Source organism: Salvelinus fontinalis, chromosome 14 (genome assembly GCF_029448725.1).
Source record: "Salvelinus fontinalis isolate EN_2023a chromosome 14, ASM2944872v1, whole genome shotgun sequence".
NCBI lineage: Eukaryota > Metazoa > Chordata > Actinopteri > Salmoniformes > Salmonidae > Salvelinus > Salvelinus fontinalis.
This window is the reverse complement of record NC_074678.1, coordinates 24348779-24368079: the sequence shown is the minus strand read 5'-3', so window position 1 is coordinate 24368079 and position 19301 is coordinate 24348779. Positions and strand designations below refer to the sequence as shown.

General features: G+C 44.5%; 1 protein-coding gene across 2 annotated transcripts in view; it reads right to left on the bottom strand.

Annotated features, from left to right (window-relative positions):
* LOC129869662 (E3 ubiquitin-protein ligase SH3RF1-like) overlaps window positions 1-19301 on the bottom strand; it is an 80279-nt gene that overhangs the window by 30351 nt on the left and 30627 nt on the right. For both annotated transcript variants that reach the window (XM_055944286.1, XM_055944287.1), the window contains exons 3-5: window positions 13071-13346; window positions 12163-12258; window positions 8058-8366 (exon numbers count right to left, since the gene is read on the bottom strand). In XM_055944286.1, the coding sequence (XP_055800261.1) occupies window positions 8058-8366; window positions 12163-12258; window positions 13071-13346 (681 nt within the window). The remainder of the gene's footprint in view (window positions 1-8057; window positions 8367-12162; window positions 12259-13070; window positions 13347-19301) is intronic.

Sequence of the window (19301 nt, the reverse complement as noted above, 5' to 3'; positions counted from 1 at the left end):
TTGCCCTCGCTAGAAGCCTGTGTTTCAGACATAAGGAAGTGGATGGCTGCAAACGTTCTACTTTTAAACTCGGACAAAACAGAGATGCTTGTTCTAGGTCAAGAAACAAAGAGATATTCTATTGAATCTGACAATTAATCTTGATGGTTGTAAAGTTGTCTCAAATAAAACTTAAGGACCTCGGCGTTACTCTGGACCCTGATCTCTCTTTTGACGAACATATCAAGACTGTTTCAAGGAAAGCTTTTTTCCATCTACGCAACATTGCAAAAATCTCAAACTTTCTGTCCAAAAATGATGCAGAAAAATGTATCCATGCTTTTGTTACTTCTAGGTTAAACTACTGCAATGCTCTACTTTCCGGCTACCGGGATAAAGCACTAAATAAACTTCAGTTAGTGCTAAATACGGCTGCTAGAATCCTGACTAGAACCCAAAAAATGTATCATATTACTCCAGTGCTAGCCTCCCTACACTGGCAAGGGCTGATTTCAAGGTTTTACTGCTAACCTACAAAGCATTACATGGGCTTGCTCCTACCTATCTTTCCGATTTGGTCCTGCCGTACATACCTACACGTACGCTACGGTCACAAGACGCAGGCCTCCTAATTGTCCCTAGAATTTCTAAGCAAACAGCTAGAGGCAGGGCTTTCTCCTATAGAGCTCAATTTTTATGGAATGGTCTGCCTGCCTACCTACCCATGTGAGAGACGCAGACTCGATCTCAACTTTTAAGTCTTTACTGAAGACTCATCTCTTCCGTTGGTCATATGATTGAGTGTAGTCTGGCCAGGAGTGTGAAGGTGAACGGAAAGGCTCTGGAGCAACGAACCGCCCTTGCTGTCTCTGCCTGGCCGGTTCCCCTCTCTCCACTGGGATTCTCTGCCTCTAACCCTATTACAGGGGCTGAGTCACTGGCTAACTGGTGCTCTTTCATGCCGTACCTAGGAGGGGTGTGTCACTTGAGTGGGTTGAGTCACTGACGTGATCTTCCTGTCTGGGTTGGAGCCCCCCCTTGGGTTGTGCCGTGGCGGAGATCTTTGTGGGCTATACTCGGCCTTGTCTCAGGATGGTAAGTTGGTGGTTGATATCCCTCTAGTGGTGTGGGGGCTGTGCTTTGGCAAAGTGGGTGGGGTTATATCCTTCCTGTTTGGCCCTGTCCGGGGGTATCATCGGATGGTGCCACAGTGTCTCCTGACCCCTCCTGTCTCAGCCTCCAGTATTTATGCTGCAGTAGTTTATGTCGGGGGCTAGGGTCAGTTTGTTATATCTGGAGTACTTCTCGTGTCTTATCCGGTGTCCTGTGTGAATTTAAGTATGCTCTCTCTAATTCTCTCGGAGGACCTGAGCCCTAGGACCATGCCTCAGGACCACCTGGCATGATGACACTTTGCTGTCCCCAGTCCACCTGGCCGTGCTGCTGCTCCAGTTTCAATTGCTCTGCATGCGGCTATGGAACCCTGACCTGTTCACCGGACGTGCTACCTGTCCCAGACCTGCTGTTTTCAACTCTCTAGAGACAGCAGGAGCAGTAGAGATACTCTGAATGATCGGCTATGAAAAGCCAACTGACATTTACTCCTGAGGTGCTGGCCTGTTGCACCCTCGACAACCACTGTGATTATTATTATTTGACCCTGCTGGTCATTTATGAACATTTGAACATCTTGGCCATGTTGTTATAATCTCCACCCGGCACAGCCAGAAGAGGACTGGCCACCTCTCATAGCCTGGTTCCTCTCTAGGTTTCTTCCTAGGTTTTGGCCATTCTAGGGAGTTCTTCCTAGCCACCGTGCTTCTACACCTGCATTGCTTGCTGTTTGGGGTTTTAGGCTGGGCTTCTGTATAGCACTTTGAGATATCAGCTGATGTAAGAAGGGCTATATAAATACATTTGATTTTGATTTGATATTTAACCAGGTAGGCAAGTTGAGAACAAGTTCTCATTTACAATTGCGACCTGGCCAAGATAAAGCAAAGCAGTTCGACACATACAACAACACAGAGTTAAACATGGAGTAAAACATACAGTCAATAATATAGTATATATAACATAATATATAATAATACAGTAGAAAAATAGGTCTATATACAATGTGAGCAACTGAGGTGAGATAAGGGAGGTAAAGGCAAAAAAAAAGGCATGGTGGCGAAGTAAATACAATATAGCAAGTAAAACACTGGAATGGTTTGAGTTTTATAACGGTAGTTTGGTTTGTTAAATGTGCTAGTTTACTCCACTATGAGTCATCTCTCAGCTCTCTCTCAATGCCGCATTCCACACAGACCTAGCCCCACCCCGTCACTCAAGGAGCACATTTGTTGTTGCTCGACCATGAGACATTTGCTTTCCTTCTGCATGGTCATGCATCAATGTTGAGGCAATTTTCTGCTTGCTTCTTAATATAAATCCAGAAGCGTTCTATAATTAATTTGTTTCTTACATGTGCAAACATCTACATAGTTTGTCTTTCATTAGCAAGTTGTGGCTAAATCGTATTAGCCGCTAATGCTAATCGCAAGTAAGATGGCTAGCTAATAAATGTACTGAGTCCGAGCAAACACTAGTAAGATGGCTAGCTGTTGCCAGATAATAGAATGTTAATTTCTCTACCATAAGCCACCTCCAATGTCATTTTAGACAATTTGGTAGTACGACCAACCGGCCTCAACTGCAGACTGCGTGTATGGCGTTGTGTGGGCGAGCGTTTGGATATTTTATTAGGATCCCCACTAGCTGTTGCAAAAGCAGCAGCTACTCTTCCTGGGGTCCACACAAAACATAATGACATAATACAGAACATCAATAGACAAGAACAGCTCAAGGACAGAACTACATACATGTTTTTAAAAGACACACGTAGCCTACACATGCATACACAAACCATCTAGGTCAAATGGGGGAGAGGCGTTGTGCCCGCGAGGTGTTGCGTCATGTTTTTTTTAAACCAGGTTTGCTGTTAATTTGAGCAATATGAGATGGAAGGAAGTTCCATGCAATAAGGGCTCTATATAATACTGTATTCTTTCTTGAATTTGTTCTGGGGACTGTGAAAAGACCCCTGGTGGCATGTCTGGTGGGATAAGTGTGTGTGTCAGAGCTGTGTGTAAATTGACTATGCAAACAATTTGGGATTTTCAACACTTTGTTTCTTAGAAAACCAAGTAGTGATGCAGTGAGTCTCTCCTCAACTCTCAGCCAAGAGAGACTGGCATGCATTGTATTTATATCAGCCCTCTGATTACAATTAAGAGCAAAACGTGCTGCTCTGTTCTGGGCCAGCTGCAGCTTAACTAGGTATTTCCTTGCAGCACTGGACCACACGACTGGACAATAATCAAGATTAGACCAAACTAGAGCCTGCAGAACTTGCTTTTTGGAGTGTGGTGTCAAAAAAGCAGAGCATTTCTATTTTGTGGCCAGACCTCTACCCATCTTTACAACCATTGAATCTGTTTTGACCATGACAGTTTACAATCTAAGGTAACACCAAGTCATTTTGTCTACTGAAATTGTTCAACAGCCACACCATTCATTACCAGATTCAGCTGAGGTCTAGAACTTAAGGAATGATTTGTACCAAATACAATGCTCTAAGTTTTAGAGAAGTTCAGGACCAGTTTATTACTGGCCACCCATTCCAAAACAGACTGCAACTCTTTGTTAACGTTTCAGTGACTTCATTAGCGGTTTCTGTAGTTTCTGATGCGTATATGGTTAAATCAGCATACTTGTACACACATGCTTTGTTTAATGTCAGAGGCATGGTCATTGGTAAAAATGTAAAAGAGTACAGGGCCTAGAGAGCTGCCCTGCGATACACCCCACTTTCCATGTTTGACATTAGGAGAAGCTTCCATTAAAGAAAACCCTCAGTTCTATTAGATAGATAGCCATATCATGGATTCAGAGCTGAGGTTGAAAAGCCATAACACAAGTTCTCTCAACAGTTTATGGTCAATAATATCAAAGGCTGCACTGAAATCTAACAGCACAGCTCCCACAATCTTCTTATTATCAATTTCTTTCAACCAATTATCAGTCATGTGTGTCATTTGTGTCAGTGCAGTACATGTTGAGTGCCCTTCTCTATAAGCATGCTGAAAAGTCTGTTAATTTGTTTACAGAGAAATAGCATTGTATTTGGTCAAAAACTATTTTTCCAACAGTTTTCTAAGAGCTGGCAACAAGCTTATAGGTCTGCTGTTAGAACCAGTAAAGGCTGCTTTACCACTCTTGGGTAGTGGAATTAATTTGGCTTCCCTCCAGGCCTGAGGACAAAAATGAGTGGCTAGAGAGTCAGCTACCTTCCTCAGTAGGTTTCCATTTACTGTAAGTTGTCAATGCCAGGTGGTTTGTAATTATTGATCAATAACAATTCTTCCAACTCTCCCACACTAACTTGACAAAATTGTAACTTGCAATGCTTTTCTTTCATTATTTGTTTTTTCTGCATGAATACAACTGCTCACTGTTCGTTGTTGGCATTTCCTGCCTAAGTTTGCTCACTTTGCCAATGAAATAATCATTCAAACATTTGGCAACATCAAATGGTTTTGTGATGAATAAGCCATCTGATTCGATGAAAGATGGAGTTGAATTTGTCGTTCTGCCCATAACTTAATTTAAAGAAGTCCAAAGTTTAATTTCATTGATAGGTCAACATTGTGAACAGTGTGCCCCATGGTGGCGGTGGGGTTATGGTATGGGGAGGCATAAGCTATGGACAACGAACATCATTTGCATTTTATCAATGGCATTTTGAATGCATAGATATACCGTGATGATATCCTGAGTCACATTGTGGTGCCATTTATCTGCCGTCATCACCTCATGTTTCAGCATGATAATGCAAGGCCCCATGTTGCAAGGATCTGTACACAATTCCTGGAAGCTGAAAATTCTTCCATGGCCTGCATACTCAGACATATCACCCATTGAGCAAGTTTGAGATGCTCTGGATCAACATGTTCCAGTTCCCCGCCAATATCCAGCAACTTCACAAAGCCATTGAGAGGAGTGGGACAACATTCCACAGGCCACAATCAACAGCATAATCAGCTCTTTGAAAAGGAGATGTGTTGAGCTGCATAAGGCAAATGGTGGTCACACCAGATACTGACTGGTTTTCTGATCTACGCCCCTACCCTTTTTTTTTTTAAGGTATCTGTGACCAACAGATGCATATCTACAGTGCCCTCCACTAATATTGGCACCCTTGGAAAATATGACCAAACTGGGCTGTAAAAAAAATGTCTTCATTGTATATCCTCTTGGTCATTCATTCAAAATATTCAGAAAAATCAAACCTTTAAAGATAAATAATTGGAAGAAAAAATGAATTCTTAAAAAAAAAAGTTTTTATCTTAAATGTGTGCCACAATTATTCATTCAATACTTTGTGCAACCTCCCTTGGCCAAGATAACAGATCTGAGACTTCTCCTATAATACGTAATGAGGTTGGAGAACACATGGGAAGGGATCTGAGACCATTCCTCCATACAAAATCTCTCCAGATCCACACTTGTGGACTCTCCGCTTCAGCTCATCCCACAGGTTTTCTATGGGGTTCAGGTCAGGGGAGGCCGTGGCAAAACCTTTATTCTGTGGTCAGTGAACCATTTTTGTGTTGATTTTGAGGTGTGCTTTGGATCATTGTCCTGCTGGAAGATCCAACCACGACCCAGTTTAAGCTTCCTAGCAGAAGCAGTCAGGTTTTGATTTAATATCTGCTGGTACATGGAGTCTATGATACCATGTATCCTAACAAGTTGTCCAGGGTCTTTGGAAGAAAAACAGCCCCATAACATCAAAGACTCACCACCATACATCACAGTGGGGATGAGGTACTTTTTGGCATGGCTATCCTTCTGTCTACGCCAAACCCATCTCTGGTGTTTGTATCCAAAAAGCTCTATTTTGGTCTCATCTGACCATAGAACCCAGTCCCATTGAAAGTTCCAGTAACGTTTGGCAAACTGTAGGTGCTTGAGTTGGTTGTTTGATGACAGCAAAGGCTTTTTTTATGGCAACCCTCCCAAACAACTTGTGGTTATGTACAAGACCCAACACAAAACCCAACTAGCAATTCTCCAGCTGTGATCCTTGGAGATTCTTTGGCAACTCAAACCATCCTCCTCACTGTGCGTGGGGTCAATAGACACACGTTCTCTTCCAGGCCGATTGCTAACATCTTCAGTTGCTTTAAATTTCGTAATTATTGCCCTGATAGAGGAAATGGGCATTTTCAAACCTTTGAGCTATTGTCTTATAGCCATTTCCTGATTTGTGCAGCTCAACAACCTTTTGTCTCACATCATTACTGTATTCTCGGGTCTTTCCCATAGTGAAGGATGACTATGGGAACTTGTCACCTCATATTTATACCCCAGTAAAACAGGAAGTCATGGCTTACCACTTAAGTGTTCCTAATCACTCAGATGAACTTAAAAATGTAAAATATGAATGGGAATATACTTCAGTTAGATTTTACTCATAAGAACTTCTAGGGGTGCCAATAATTGTGGCACACATGTTTCGGAGAAAAAATATTTATTTAATTTATTTCACATACATTGTATTCAATCATTTTACTTCAATTAAAGGTTCGATTTTTGTGAATATTTTGAATGATAGACCAAGAGGATAAACAGCAAAGAAACATTTTTCACAGCCCATTTTGCTCATATTTACCAAGGGTGCCAATATTATTGGAGGGCATAGCCAATTATGTGAAATCCATAAATTAGGCTGATTTTCCTTATATGAACTGTAACTCAGTAATGTTTTGCATGTTACGTTAATATGAATGCTGTCAAACCATAGACTAAGCCCTGTTGGCTTAATTCAAAAACAAATTTCAGAAAGACTATACTTATTTTGAGATACTTCAAACCAAAAAACACTGATAAGATGAAGTCAACATCCGATCTTCATATAACGAGTGTATGGTCATTTGCAATGTCAGTATAAAAGTCCCTACTCTGTATACCAGGCAGGCTGGGGTGAGGCAGTTCTCCTCCACACTGTTCTCTGCTCAGTTGCAAAAAACTAAGCAGCATTCTAAAGGTTTCCTCACTTCACAGCTTCCGTGGGTCACAGAACGTCTGCCTAAGACGCTGACAAATCTGTCTGACTGTGTGTCTGTCATGTCCCCAGCCCCTCTCTCTCTACAGTGCCAGGCAACCACAGAACAGCTGTGATTTGTTGCCATTCTGAGGTTGCTGTGGAAACCTCGGGGGCTAAGCTACAGTCTTTTTTGCGGGTGAGTGGAGTCACGCATCCATGATTTCAAACGCTTGGACGGAGCGATGGCCTGTTAGGAATGACGGGGGGAGAGAGGGAGGGAAGTGTGGTAACAGAAGGAGACTGGGAATCTTTGTCAGGGAAACAAACAGCGGATGAAAACAAGAATGTTAGTTGAATCTGCTTGTTTGTGCTTGTTGCGTGAGCATCTTGTTTCCCCCTGTTCCTCTCTCTCACTCATTACCCCTGATTAACAGGCCCAGATGGACCGTGTGGAGCCGACATGGGCAGGAGGCTGGACAAACACTGAGGGCTATAACAGACTTGGTGACAGAGAGGAGCACATCCCTTTCCAAGACAGTCTATCATCAGCTATCCCATGAAATAAATGGCAGTGATTATACACTTGTCCATAGTACAGACACCCAAACATAGACAAATGAGCTGCTATGCTGGACAAGATGATGGTTTTCCCAATTCTGGTTTAAGGGGACAGTATTGTTCAGAACAAAAATATGCAGTCAATTCTGGAGGAATTCATTAATGGGGCCAATAGAGTCAGGTTTCTGGACAAGTCCATTGATCATACAGAGTACTTCAGAGAGACATAAGGTTCTCCATTTAGTGGCTTCCTCGTTGAATACCCCTAACCAAACAGTACAAAGACACTGGACTAGGAGGAACGTAGAAGCCCTCTCTATTTTTCCCCTTCATCTCACCATACAGTATATGTCATCTGTGAGGGTGCGCTGTAGAAGAGCCCTCCCTTACTATCTCCCATTTACTCCTCCCCTCCCTCCTATCTCACCTGTGAGGGTGCGCTGCAGGACAGTCCTCCGCTGATCTCTCCGATGCGTGCGGCTGCCGTGGGGTTGGAGGAGCTGATGAGGACGGGCCCACTGATCTCCATGGAGTGTCTCTGGGGGGGCGGGGCCAGACAGGGCTTGTGGGACATGGTGAGGGATGTAAACGAGTGGCGCTTCTTACTGTTCTTCTTCTCCCCGGCCCGGTGGGGGCCACCGTTACTCTGGGGTCCCGATGAGGCCCCCTCGCCAGAGTCCTCACTGGAGTCCCCAGACTTGTCCAACTCAATCAGCTGACGCGCTGCTGTGTTAAACTACAGGCGGAGAGAGGGAAGAGGGGAAGGAAAGAAGGGCAGGATGGGTTGGGGTAGATAGGAGAGAAAAGGAGTCGTTGTCGTTAATATGATAATGAAAGCCGTCACTCTTCATAATAAACCTAGTTGTAGTAAGAACCACCCTGTGCCTTTATCTGATGGGAGAAAGCAGTAGGCTGAGAATGCTGCCAGTGCCAGGGGGTTGAGAGAGAACCTTGGGCTCAGGGGGAGTGGGAGTCAACGGTTTCAGGCAGGCAGCGGCGCAGACAGCAGCCTTTCATGTGAGGTAGGAATCAAAGGAGGAACACTAAAAAGGGTTTAGCTAATCACAGGGAGAACGAGGGAGCACTCCACGACACAGATAGCCCCGAGCTGCTCTCCCTCTACTTGGGACATAAAAGTGGAGAATTTCACACCAATCCTGAGGAGAGGCAGTGCTAAATGTGTACACACGTAGCACTAGATCAGATATACAGCCAAGTATATACAACCAAATATAGAATGGGTATCAGTAAAAAAATCACTGTACAGAAATAACTCAGACACAATCAAGTGTGGCTACAAAAAAATGTATTATAGCTTGTCCTCCATGACAGGTCCAGATTTGCTCATATTTAGTTTTAAAAAGAAAGCTGTTTACTGTATGACATATGCTGAATGTACAGTAGTCATCAGTTGCACATGTGTTTATGTAACCTGTGTGAGACCCGAGTCAAAATGTTATTTCTTTATTGATTTATTTATTTTACCGTTATTTTACCAGGTAAATTGACTGAGAACACGTTCTCATTTGCAGCAACGACCTGGGGAATAGTTACAGGGGAGAGGAGGGGGATGAATGAGCCAATTGTAAACTGGGGATTATTAGGTGACCATGATGGTTTGAGGGCCAGATTGGGAATTTAGCCAGGACACCGGGGTTAACACCCCTACTCTTACGATAAGTGCCATGGGATCTTTAATGACCTCAGAGAGTCAGGACACCCGTTTAACGTCCCATCCGAAAGACGGCACCCTACACAGGGCAGTGTCCCCAATCACTGCCCTGGGGCATTGGGATATTTTTTAGACCAGAGGAAAGAGTGCCTCCTACTGGCCCTCCAACACCACTTCCAGCAGCATCTGGTCTCCCATCCAGGGACTGACCAGGACCAACCCTGCAGGGTGGTATGCTGCTGGTGAATTTACCATTTCTTGGTGGAAAACGTTGTATTTCTCTGCTGTGAAAACATGGTCAATTGTATCCATTAGTTGTTTTGCATCCGTTCCCTTCAAAATATCCACCCTTGGGATATTATGAAAAATCTAAATCTGTCACATGAATAGTGCCATGAAAAATAAGACATATTTTTTTTAATTCTCCTCTGCTTCTAAGAATGTAATTCTTTTTTTTATTTTTTTTTTTTATCCCATTTTCTCCCCAATTTTTCGTGGTATCCAATCGCTAGTAATTACTACCTTGTCTCATCGCTACAACTCCCGTACGGGCACGAGAGAGACGAAGGTCGAAAGCCATGCGTCCTCCGAAGCACAACCCAACCAGCCGTACTGCTTCTTAACACAGCGCGCCTCCAACCCGGAAGCCAGCCGCACCAATGTGTCGGAGGAAACACCGTGTACCTGGCCCCCCTTGGTTGGCGCGCACTGCGCCCGGCCCGCCACAGGAGTCGCTGGAGCGCGATGAGACAAGGATATCCCTACCGGCCAAACCCTCCCTACCCCGGACGACGCTATGCCAATTGTGCGTCGCCCCACGGACCTCCCGGTCGCGGCCGGCTGCGACAGAGCCTGGGCGCGAACCCAGAGACTCTGGTGGCGCAGTTAGCGCTGCGATGCAGTGCCCTAGACCACTGCGCCACCCGGGAGGCCAAGAATGTAATTTTCAATGTCAGAGTCAAAGATAACTTTCACAAAAGCATTCACACGGGAAAATGTCTTGTCTTCTCAAATTGCTCTTCCTTTTATGACAAGCCTCTGCCCACTCCCGGGCTTCTCTCTACCATTAGAAGTGTAACAATTCACTAAATCCACGGTTCAGTACGTATTTGGGGTCACGGTTCGGATTTGGTACAACAGGAAAATTAAATGCAGTTAACAATCTTCAGCATTCACAAATGTTTCTGGCATTGTCTGTTGTGACACGATTGTTATGTTAGGCCTCTCAAGGTTCCACTCTGATGCTGCGTTTGTAACCATGTGGAAGGTGGGAATTTACCAGTTGTGAAGTCATAAATGCCAGTTGGATGCATTCATGTGACTTGAAAACTGATTGGCTAAATTGCCAACAAGCTGCAAGCATAAACTAAAAGTACAGCTATCATGCTGGCAAACAAATTATAGAGTTCATAAATCACATTAATATATTGCTTTTTATAAATAATGTTTTGTTACATTTAACTGCAGAAAATGCTGTTAGAGGCCTTTTCCTTAGTAGATGATGTTAGAGGTTACCATTTGGGAGAAGTGGGTGCTCAGGATGATAGAGGAGTTTCCCACAAGGGATTACCAGTTGGAGGGGCATTCAAGTGGATTTTTCCCAGTCGCATGTGTTAAATTTCCACTTCCATCTGGGTTACGAATGCACCATGACACTGCCTCCTTCACTGCCAAGCGCACACTTGTGAGTCTCATAAAGGGGGTGGGTCTGTAGCACGGAACATCTCCCACTGCGGAGTAATGTGATGGGCTGTCCCTTAAATAAGCACAACACAGGGCCAATGGCCAATTAATTACAAACTTCTGCTTTGGCTTGCTTATATAGACTGGGTACTATCTGTTTGCTGAAATGGGTGCAAGAGGGAAGTTCGTAACGTGGCTCGAGCACTTCCACGAGGTGCTGAAACTCCCTATTCTCAACAACCAGGAAGATGCTTCAAATGAAAACAGACTGCTTTAAAAGATAAATAGCCTACAGTATAGGCTACAGGCCTATACAATTCAATAATATTGAAATCAATTTCATGTTTATTCAACTGAGTTCTATTTTCCTAATTGCAGGCTGCTGTCTAATTTTTGCCTCAATATATTTCATGTGTAATGTGCGCAATGATGTGCCAAATCTTGATTTTAGTGCATTAGGGTAAGCCGCCTCAATTTGTGCAGTCATGATAATATCTTTCTAGGAGCTGATCCGTCGTCAGTATTGTGGAATAATTCCATTGTTAATGTAAGATTTGAATGGAGAAAGACAGCGCTGCTCTCGGATCAGCTTTCTTTAGATCCTATCAGTATCGACACGCCTCAACACGCACTTAGCGAACGTTCTCTGCGTGGTGTTTTGGGAAACGCATGTTACATCTTCGGTCGTTGTAGGAAAGATGCATTGTTAAAACACTCGTAAGCCTAAATTCCATCACTATCGGGAAACCAGGCCCAGATCTATAACACAGGTAAGGTTCCTACCAGCAGACAGTTCTCTCAGCAGTGATCATGGAAGCTTTTATAGGACAATGGTGAATTACCTCAGGATGTCAAGCTAAAGATGGCTAAAGCTTTTTAAAGCAAACACTGGCTGTATTTAAGGGGCACATGGGAATTTGGACAGCTGCTCAGAAGGTGCTCAATGACCAGTCATTCTAATGGCATGTTTAGTACTTTGGTGAAATATATTTTGACCGTTTAAGGGTGAAGCAAAATGTACACTAATGTGTACATTTTGAAAGATGTCTAACAAAGCAACAACAAAAAGATTGCACTAACATACTACATTTTCCAACCTCTTACCGGAGGTAAAATGCTAGCCTGAACATATCAGGGACACTCCGGTTGTTAAGACTTGGAGGAACATTTCGCTTACCTCAACATATGATATGGGGAAGATTCCAATTTTATCCCCCAGCATTCCCTCTGCCCAGTTTTCGTCCACTCTGCGAATCACAGTCAGAATATCATCCTAGAAGAGAAAAGATGCAGAGCTTGTTACCGGGAAGACTGTCATTAAAGATGCTGCTAACTAGGAGATTTTCAGATCTTCTAGGAACAAACACCCAGGATAGAAGAATAATGAGGCTGAGAGAGAGAGACCATGTTTTATTAAAACTCCCAGAAGTGCCCAGTTAGGCTACATTATTAGAGTAAATAGAGTAACACAGAATTATTAGAGTAATACAGTACAGTGGATCCTGTTTAAAAAGGAACAAGATAGATCGAATCCCCGAGCTGACAAGGTAAAAATCTGTCGTTCTGCCTTTAACCCACTGTTCCCCGGAAGGCTGTCATTGTAAATGAGAATTTGATCTTAACCGACTTGCCTAGTTCAATAAAGGTTTAAAAAAAAAATAAAGATATAAGACAGCAGACTGCTTATAAAAGCCAAGGATAGAAAGATCTAATCTACCCTTTCAGTTGATTAGAATAGATCGATAAATGTAGTAATTTAGCAATGGTACAGTAGTCGTCTAGTTCTAGATGTGTGAGTGGATAACTGGTCCTCTACACTAGGAGGAAAAATGCCTTGCATCCGTAGGACACGTCTGCAGAAAGAGACAGAGGAACACAGTTTCACTGAGGTTTGGTCAGGGTTAAGCCACAGAGGTTTTACAATCAAGTTGTTGAGCTGTTAGATTCTCCAAACTCAGGAAAATTACAGCTTAGAAAAAACAGTATTGGTTGTAATTAAAACTCTTGCTAGAAACTGTAGTTCCAGCTTTAGCGAAAATGTCCTATGTGGTAGGGCTGTGGTCTGTACAGTGGCCTACAACTCACCTTAGTGAAGGGCAGGCAGTCCTTGTCTGCCTCGTTGTCTTTCAGCTCAAAGTCGTAGAGGGCCTTGCACTGTGGCGGTGGCTGCGGCAGCGGTTTAATGATCTGGACAAAATTGGTGGGGAAAAAGCCGTGGACTCCACCCATCTCTCCATGGTACCAATTCTCATCCACCTGGCGTCGCAGGATGATGATGTCACCCTTATTGAACTTGAGGTCCCCAGGTTCCTTGCCATCGTAGTTGTACAGGGCCTTGGCACAGGGCAGCTGGGGTACACCCTGTAGAGGGAGAGAAAGAGAGATGGAGAGTGTTCAGGTGTCCAAAACATCAGGACTCATACATAATTGAGCACCACTCAGAACCACATGAATTGGGGGGGGGGGGTTGTAGTGATGGTCCATATGGGCCACTCACCGCACAAATGAATCAGGATTAAACCACCCTGACCTGGGTAGAGCTACACTTTCAGACAGACCCTATCACCCTCACTCACAGCTAGCATCACTCACTCATTGTACAATCTTCTTCCACCAAGTCAGTGTGTGCCTCAGTCACCACTCTCACTGACATTCATTCTCTGTTGCTTTCTAACCGAGAAAGAGACCCAAACGATGTACCGAAAAGAATCTTGGCCCAAAACAGACACCAGTTACTATGGAAACCAAAGGAAGAAAAGTGTGAAGGCCTACTTCTTATGGGAATTGGCAGAAACAAGAAAAGTCAAATGCATTCCCAAAACAAGAACACTAAATGTGCATCAATAGCTTGGTTTCCATCCAATTGGCAACAGATTTTAATGCGAATATTTTAAAATGAATTAAGCGAGAAACAGCAAAAATAATTTTTATGTGCACTACGTCATCACGCACAGCTTTATACCTGCAATAAGTGAAATTGATGGTAACACATTTGGTGGTATGCACATTTACAGAGATGTGTTTCCATCAAATTGACTTGTTGAAGCAAAAAGGCTGTGTGTGATGACGTAGGGCACATAAAAATTACTTTGCAGTTAAATTCCCATGTACTGAATAAAAATACAAGTTAAATGGGTTTCCATCGCATTTTCAACTCTACTGATGGTTTTGTCACAAAAAATGTTGCGTTATATAGCGAATGTGCCCTCTCTGGTCTTGACACGTGTGCTCTAATCAACAGCTGGCAGATACAGTGCAGGTATAGGATACATGATGAGATTAATATAGACAAAGAGACAGATCATTTTTATTTTTGCTAACGACAGTCAAGCATCAATCATGTCACCAGAACAAGACCCTCAATATTTATTGGAAAGGAGCATCAAGCTCATCACCGTGCACTTTCACCACCCTGTGAAGTTCATCATAACTTATTTAATCTGTAACCTAATAAACTGCATGCTTTTCCAAGGCGTAGTGGGAGGAACACACACCATGTCATCGTGACTCCAAATTTACTTCGATATTATGGTTACTATGTCAATATTTATATATTGCATCATTCAATTTTAAACACAAGAAGATCCCACCTTGTCTAGCGTATTTTGTTTTGTCAACATTTGGAAAGTTTACTGACAAATTTGCTGTTTCCATCAGGCCTGTCATTACATGTCGGATAGAAATGTCAACTCAGCAAAAAAATAAACGTCTTTCAGCAACCTTAACATGTGTAAATATTTGTATGAACATAAGATTCAACAGACAAACTGAACAAGTTCCACAGACATGTGACTAACAGACATGGAATAATATGTCCCTGAACAAATGGGGGGGGGGTCAACATCAAAAAGTAACAGTCAGTATCTGGTGTGGCCACCAGCTGCATTAAGTACTGCAGTGCATCTCCTCATGGCACCATATTTGCCAGTTCTTGCTGTGAGATATTACCCCACCCTTCCACCAAGGCACCTGCAAGTTTCCAGACATTTCTGGGGGGAATGGCCCTAGCCCTAACCCTCCGATCCAACAGGTCCCAGACGTGCTCAATGGGATTGAGATCCAGGCTCTTCGCTGGCCATGGCAGAGCACTGACATTCCTGTCTTGCAGGAAATCACGCACAGAACGAGCAGTATGGCTGGTGGCATTGTCATGCTGAAGGGTCATGTCATGATAAGCCTGCAGGAAGGGTACCACATGAGGGAGGAGGATGTCTTCCCTGTAACAAACAGCGTTGAGATTGCCTGCAATGACAACAAGCTCAGTCCGATGATGCTGTGACACACCGCCCCAGACAACGACGAACCCTCCACCTCCAAATCAATCCCGCTCCAGAGTACAGGCCTCGGTGTAACGCTCATTCCTTCGATGATAAACGAGAATCCGACCATCACCCCTGATGAGACAAAACCGCGACTCGTCAGTGAAGAGCACTTTTGCCAGTCCAGCGACAGTGGGTTTGTGCCCATAGGAGACGTTGTTGCCGGTGATGTCTGGTGAGGACCTGCCTTACAACAGGCCTACAAGCCATCAGTCCAGCCTCTCTCAGCCTATTGCGGACAGTGTGAGAACTGATGGAGGGATTGTGCGTTCCTGGTGTAACTCGGAGAGTTGTTGCCATCCTGTACCTGTCCCGCAGGTGTGATGCTCGGATGTACTGATCCTGTGCAGGTGTTCTTACACGTGGTCTGCCACTGCGAGGACGATCAGCTGTCCGTCCTGTCTCCCTGTAGCGCTGTCTTAGGTGTCTCACAGTACGGACATTGCAATTTATTGCCCTGGCCACATCTGCAGTCCTCATGCCTCCTTGCAGCATGCCTAAGGCACGTTCACGCAGATGAGCAGAGACCCTGGGCATCTTTCTTTTTGTGTTTTTCAGAGTCAGTAGAAAGGCCTCTTTAGTGTCTAAATATTTCAGAACTGTGACCTTAATTGCCTAACGTCTGTAAGCTGTTAGTGTCTTAACTTCTCTAGGATAGGGGGCAGCATTTTCACTTTGGATGAATAGCGTGCCCAGAGTGAACTGCACCCTACTCTGTCCCAGATGCTAATATATGCATATTATTATTGGATATAAAACACTCTGAAGTTTCTAAAACTGTTTGAATGATGTCTGTGAGTATAACATAACTCATATGGCAGGCAAAAACCTGAGAAAAAATACAAACAGGAAGTGAGAATTCTGAGGCTGGTTGATTTAACTCATCGCCTATTGAAACCCCAGTGGGATATGGATCTGTTTGCACTTCCTACGCCTTCCACTAGATGTCAACAGTCTGTAGAACGTTGAATGAAGCTTCTACTGTGATGTGGGGCCGGATGGGAGCTGTTTGAGTCAGTGGTCTGGCAGAGAGCCAGTTCCTGGTCTAGCGCATTCCGCATGATAACGACTTGCGTTCCACTACTTCTATAGACACAAAGGAATTCTCTGGCTGGAACGTTATTGAATATTTATGATAACAACATCCTAAAGATTGATTCTCTACTTAGTTTGACAAGTTTGTTCGACCTGTAATATAACTTTTTGAAGTTTTCATCCGACGTTCGCCTGGATCTGCGTGAGCGTTTGGATATGTGTACTATACGTGCCCAACAAAAGTAGCTACTTGGACATAAATAATGGACATTTTCGAACAAAACAACAATTTATTGTGGAACTAGGATTCCTGGGTGTGCATTCTGATGAAGATCAAAGGTAAGGGAATATTTATGATGTAATTTCGTATCTCTGTTGACTCCAACATGGCGGAGAAATGTTGTTTCTATCTGAGCGCTGTCTCAGATTATTGCATGGTTTGCTTTTTCCGTAAAGTTTTTTGAAATCTGACAGCGGTTGCATTAAGAACAAGTGTATCTTTAATTCTATGTAAAACATGTATTTTTCAAAGTGTATGAGTATTTCTGTTATTTGATGTGGCTCTCTGCAATTTCTCCGGATATTTTGGAGGCATTTCTGAACATGGCGCCAATGTAAACTGAGATTTTTGGATATAAATATGCACATTATCGAACAAAACATACATGTATTGTGTAACATTATGTCCTATGAGTGTCATCTGATGAAGATCATCAAAGGTTAGTGATTCATTTTATCTCCATTTCTGCTTTTTGTTACTCCTCTCTTTGGCTGGAAAAATGGGTGTGTTTTTCTGTGTCTATGTACTGACCTAACAATCGTTTGGTGTGCTTTCGCCGTAAATCCTTTTTGAAATCAGACATGTTGGCTGGATTCACAACAAGTGTAGCTTTAATTTGGTGTCTTTCATGTGTGATTTCATGAAAGTTTGATTTTTATAGTATTTATTTGAATTTGGCGCTCTGCATTTTTACTGGCTTTTGGCCAACTGGGTCGTTAGCGTCCCACATATCCCAGAGAAGTTAACGACCGTTCCACAGGTGCATGTTCATTAATTGTTTATGGTTCATTGAACAAGCATGGGAAACAGTGTTAAAACCCTTTACAATGAAGATCTGTGAATTTATTTGGATTTTTACGAACCATCTTTGAAAGACATTTCTTTTTTTATTGGATGGAAACCTGGTTAATTTGAATGTGTGTGACACTGAATGGGTCTTGTTGGGTGGCCTTTTAAATGAGTAAGTCTATTGTAGTACAGGATCGGTGTGATGAGCTTGGTTGGCTCACTGTATGTATGTCTGTCTGTGTAATACAGAAGTCTAAATGCCCCGGACCTGGCCCAGTTCTCTCCCTGTGGAAGGTTAGGTGGTCTCCACTTGCTAGTCTGGAGCCCTGAAAGGACCATTCAGGGGTGACAACACAGAGGGGACGGGGAGGCTCAATGAACCCCATTCAAGATGGCTGTCCTCACATCCCTCCACTCTGTTAGAGGCCTTTGGTAGTGCTCAAAATCACAAATACTACCGACAGCGTCAATCTGAGCACTGACAGATGAAATAAACCAGATATGAGGGAGAAAGATAGTCAGAGGTAAAGAGAAATAAGAAAAAAGAGGGTCTGTGACAGAGCAAGAGCTCAGCGCGAGGCGGCAGAGAGAGCGAGCGCGAGGCGGCAGAGAGAGCGAGCGCGAGGCGGCAGAGAGAGCGAGCGCGAGGCGGCAGAGAGAGCGAGCGCGAGGCGGCAGAGAGAGCGAGCGCGAGGCGGCAGAGAGAGCGAGCGCGAGGCGGCAGAGAGAGAGAGCGAGAGGCGGCAGAGAGAGAGAGCGAGAGGCGGCAGAGAGAGAGAGCGAGAGGCGGCAGAGAGAGAGAGCGAGAGGCGGCAGAGAGAGCGAGCGAGAGGCGGCAGAGAGAGCGAGCGAGAGGCGGCAGAGAGAGCGAGCGAGAGGCGGCAGAGAGAGCGAGCGAGAGGCGGCAGAGAGAGCGAGCGAGAGGCGGCAGAGAGAGCGAGCGAGAGGCGGCAGAGAGAGAGAGCGAGAGGCGGCAGAGAGAGAGAGCGAGAGGCGGCAGAGAGAGAGAGCGAGAGGCGGCAGAGAGAGAGAGCGAGAGGCGGCAGAGAGAGAGAGCGCGAGGCGGCAGAGAGAGAGAGCGCGAGGCGGCAGAGAGAGAGAGCACGAGGCGGCAGAGAGAGAGAGCACGAGGCGGCAGAGAGAGAGAGCGCGAGGCGGAAGTGTTTAGAGCTGGCAGGCGCTGCAGTCTTGTTTAAGGCTAACGAAGCGTTTAGCGGCTGAGAGTAGAATGAGAGTACAGAACACAGAGCTGTGAAGCTGAGCCAGGGTGACATCACCCGCTGCACACAATCACACAGCCCTGCCTGGTCTTGGCCTGGGCCTCTCAGCCAATCACACGCTGCACAGGATGGCCATGGCTGTGAGGTGGGGGGGGGGGGGGCTGGGGAAGAAAGAATTGATGAGCGGGGCAGGCAGCCCCCCCAGCCAGCACACTGCTGCTCTAGAACTGGTCTCTGAGGGGAAAGCAGGTCTTTGAGTCAGCCTGGCCCTGTGCTGGCAGGGAGCATTGTGATGTAAAAGGACATTAACAGCTCAGGTTCTGCAGAAGAGGGGGAAGAGGGGGAGGAGATCCAAAAGCTGACCCCTCCTGTCTCAGCCTCATTTATGCTGCAGTAGTTTGTGTCGGGGGGCTAGGGTCAGTCTGTTATATAATAATCCCCAGTTTACAATTGGCTCATTCATCCCCCTCCTCTCCCCTGTAACTATTCCCCAGGTCGTTGCTGCAAATGAGAACGTGTTCTCAGTCAACTTACCTGGTAAAATAACGGTAAAATAAAAAATAAATAAAATAAATATCTGGAGTATTTCTCCTGTCTTATCCGGTGTCCTGTGTGAATTTAAGTATGCGCTCTCTAATTCTCTCTTTTTCTCTCTCGGAGGACCTGAGCCCTA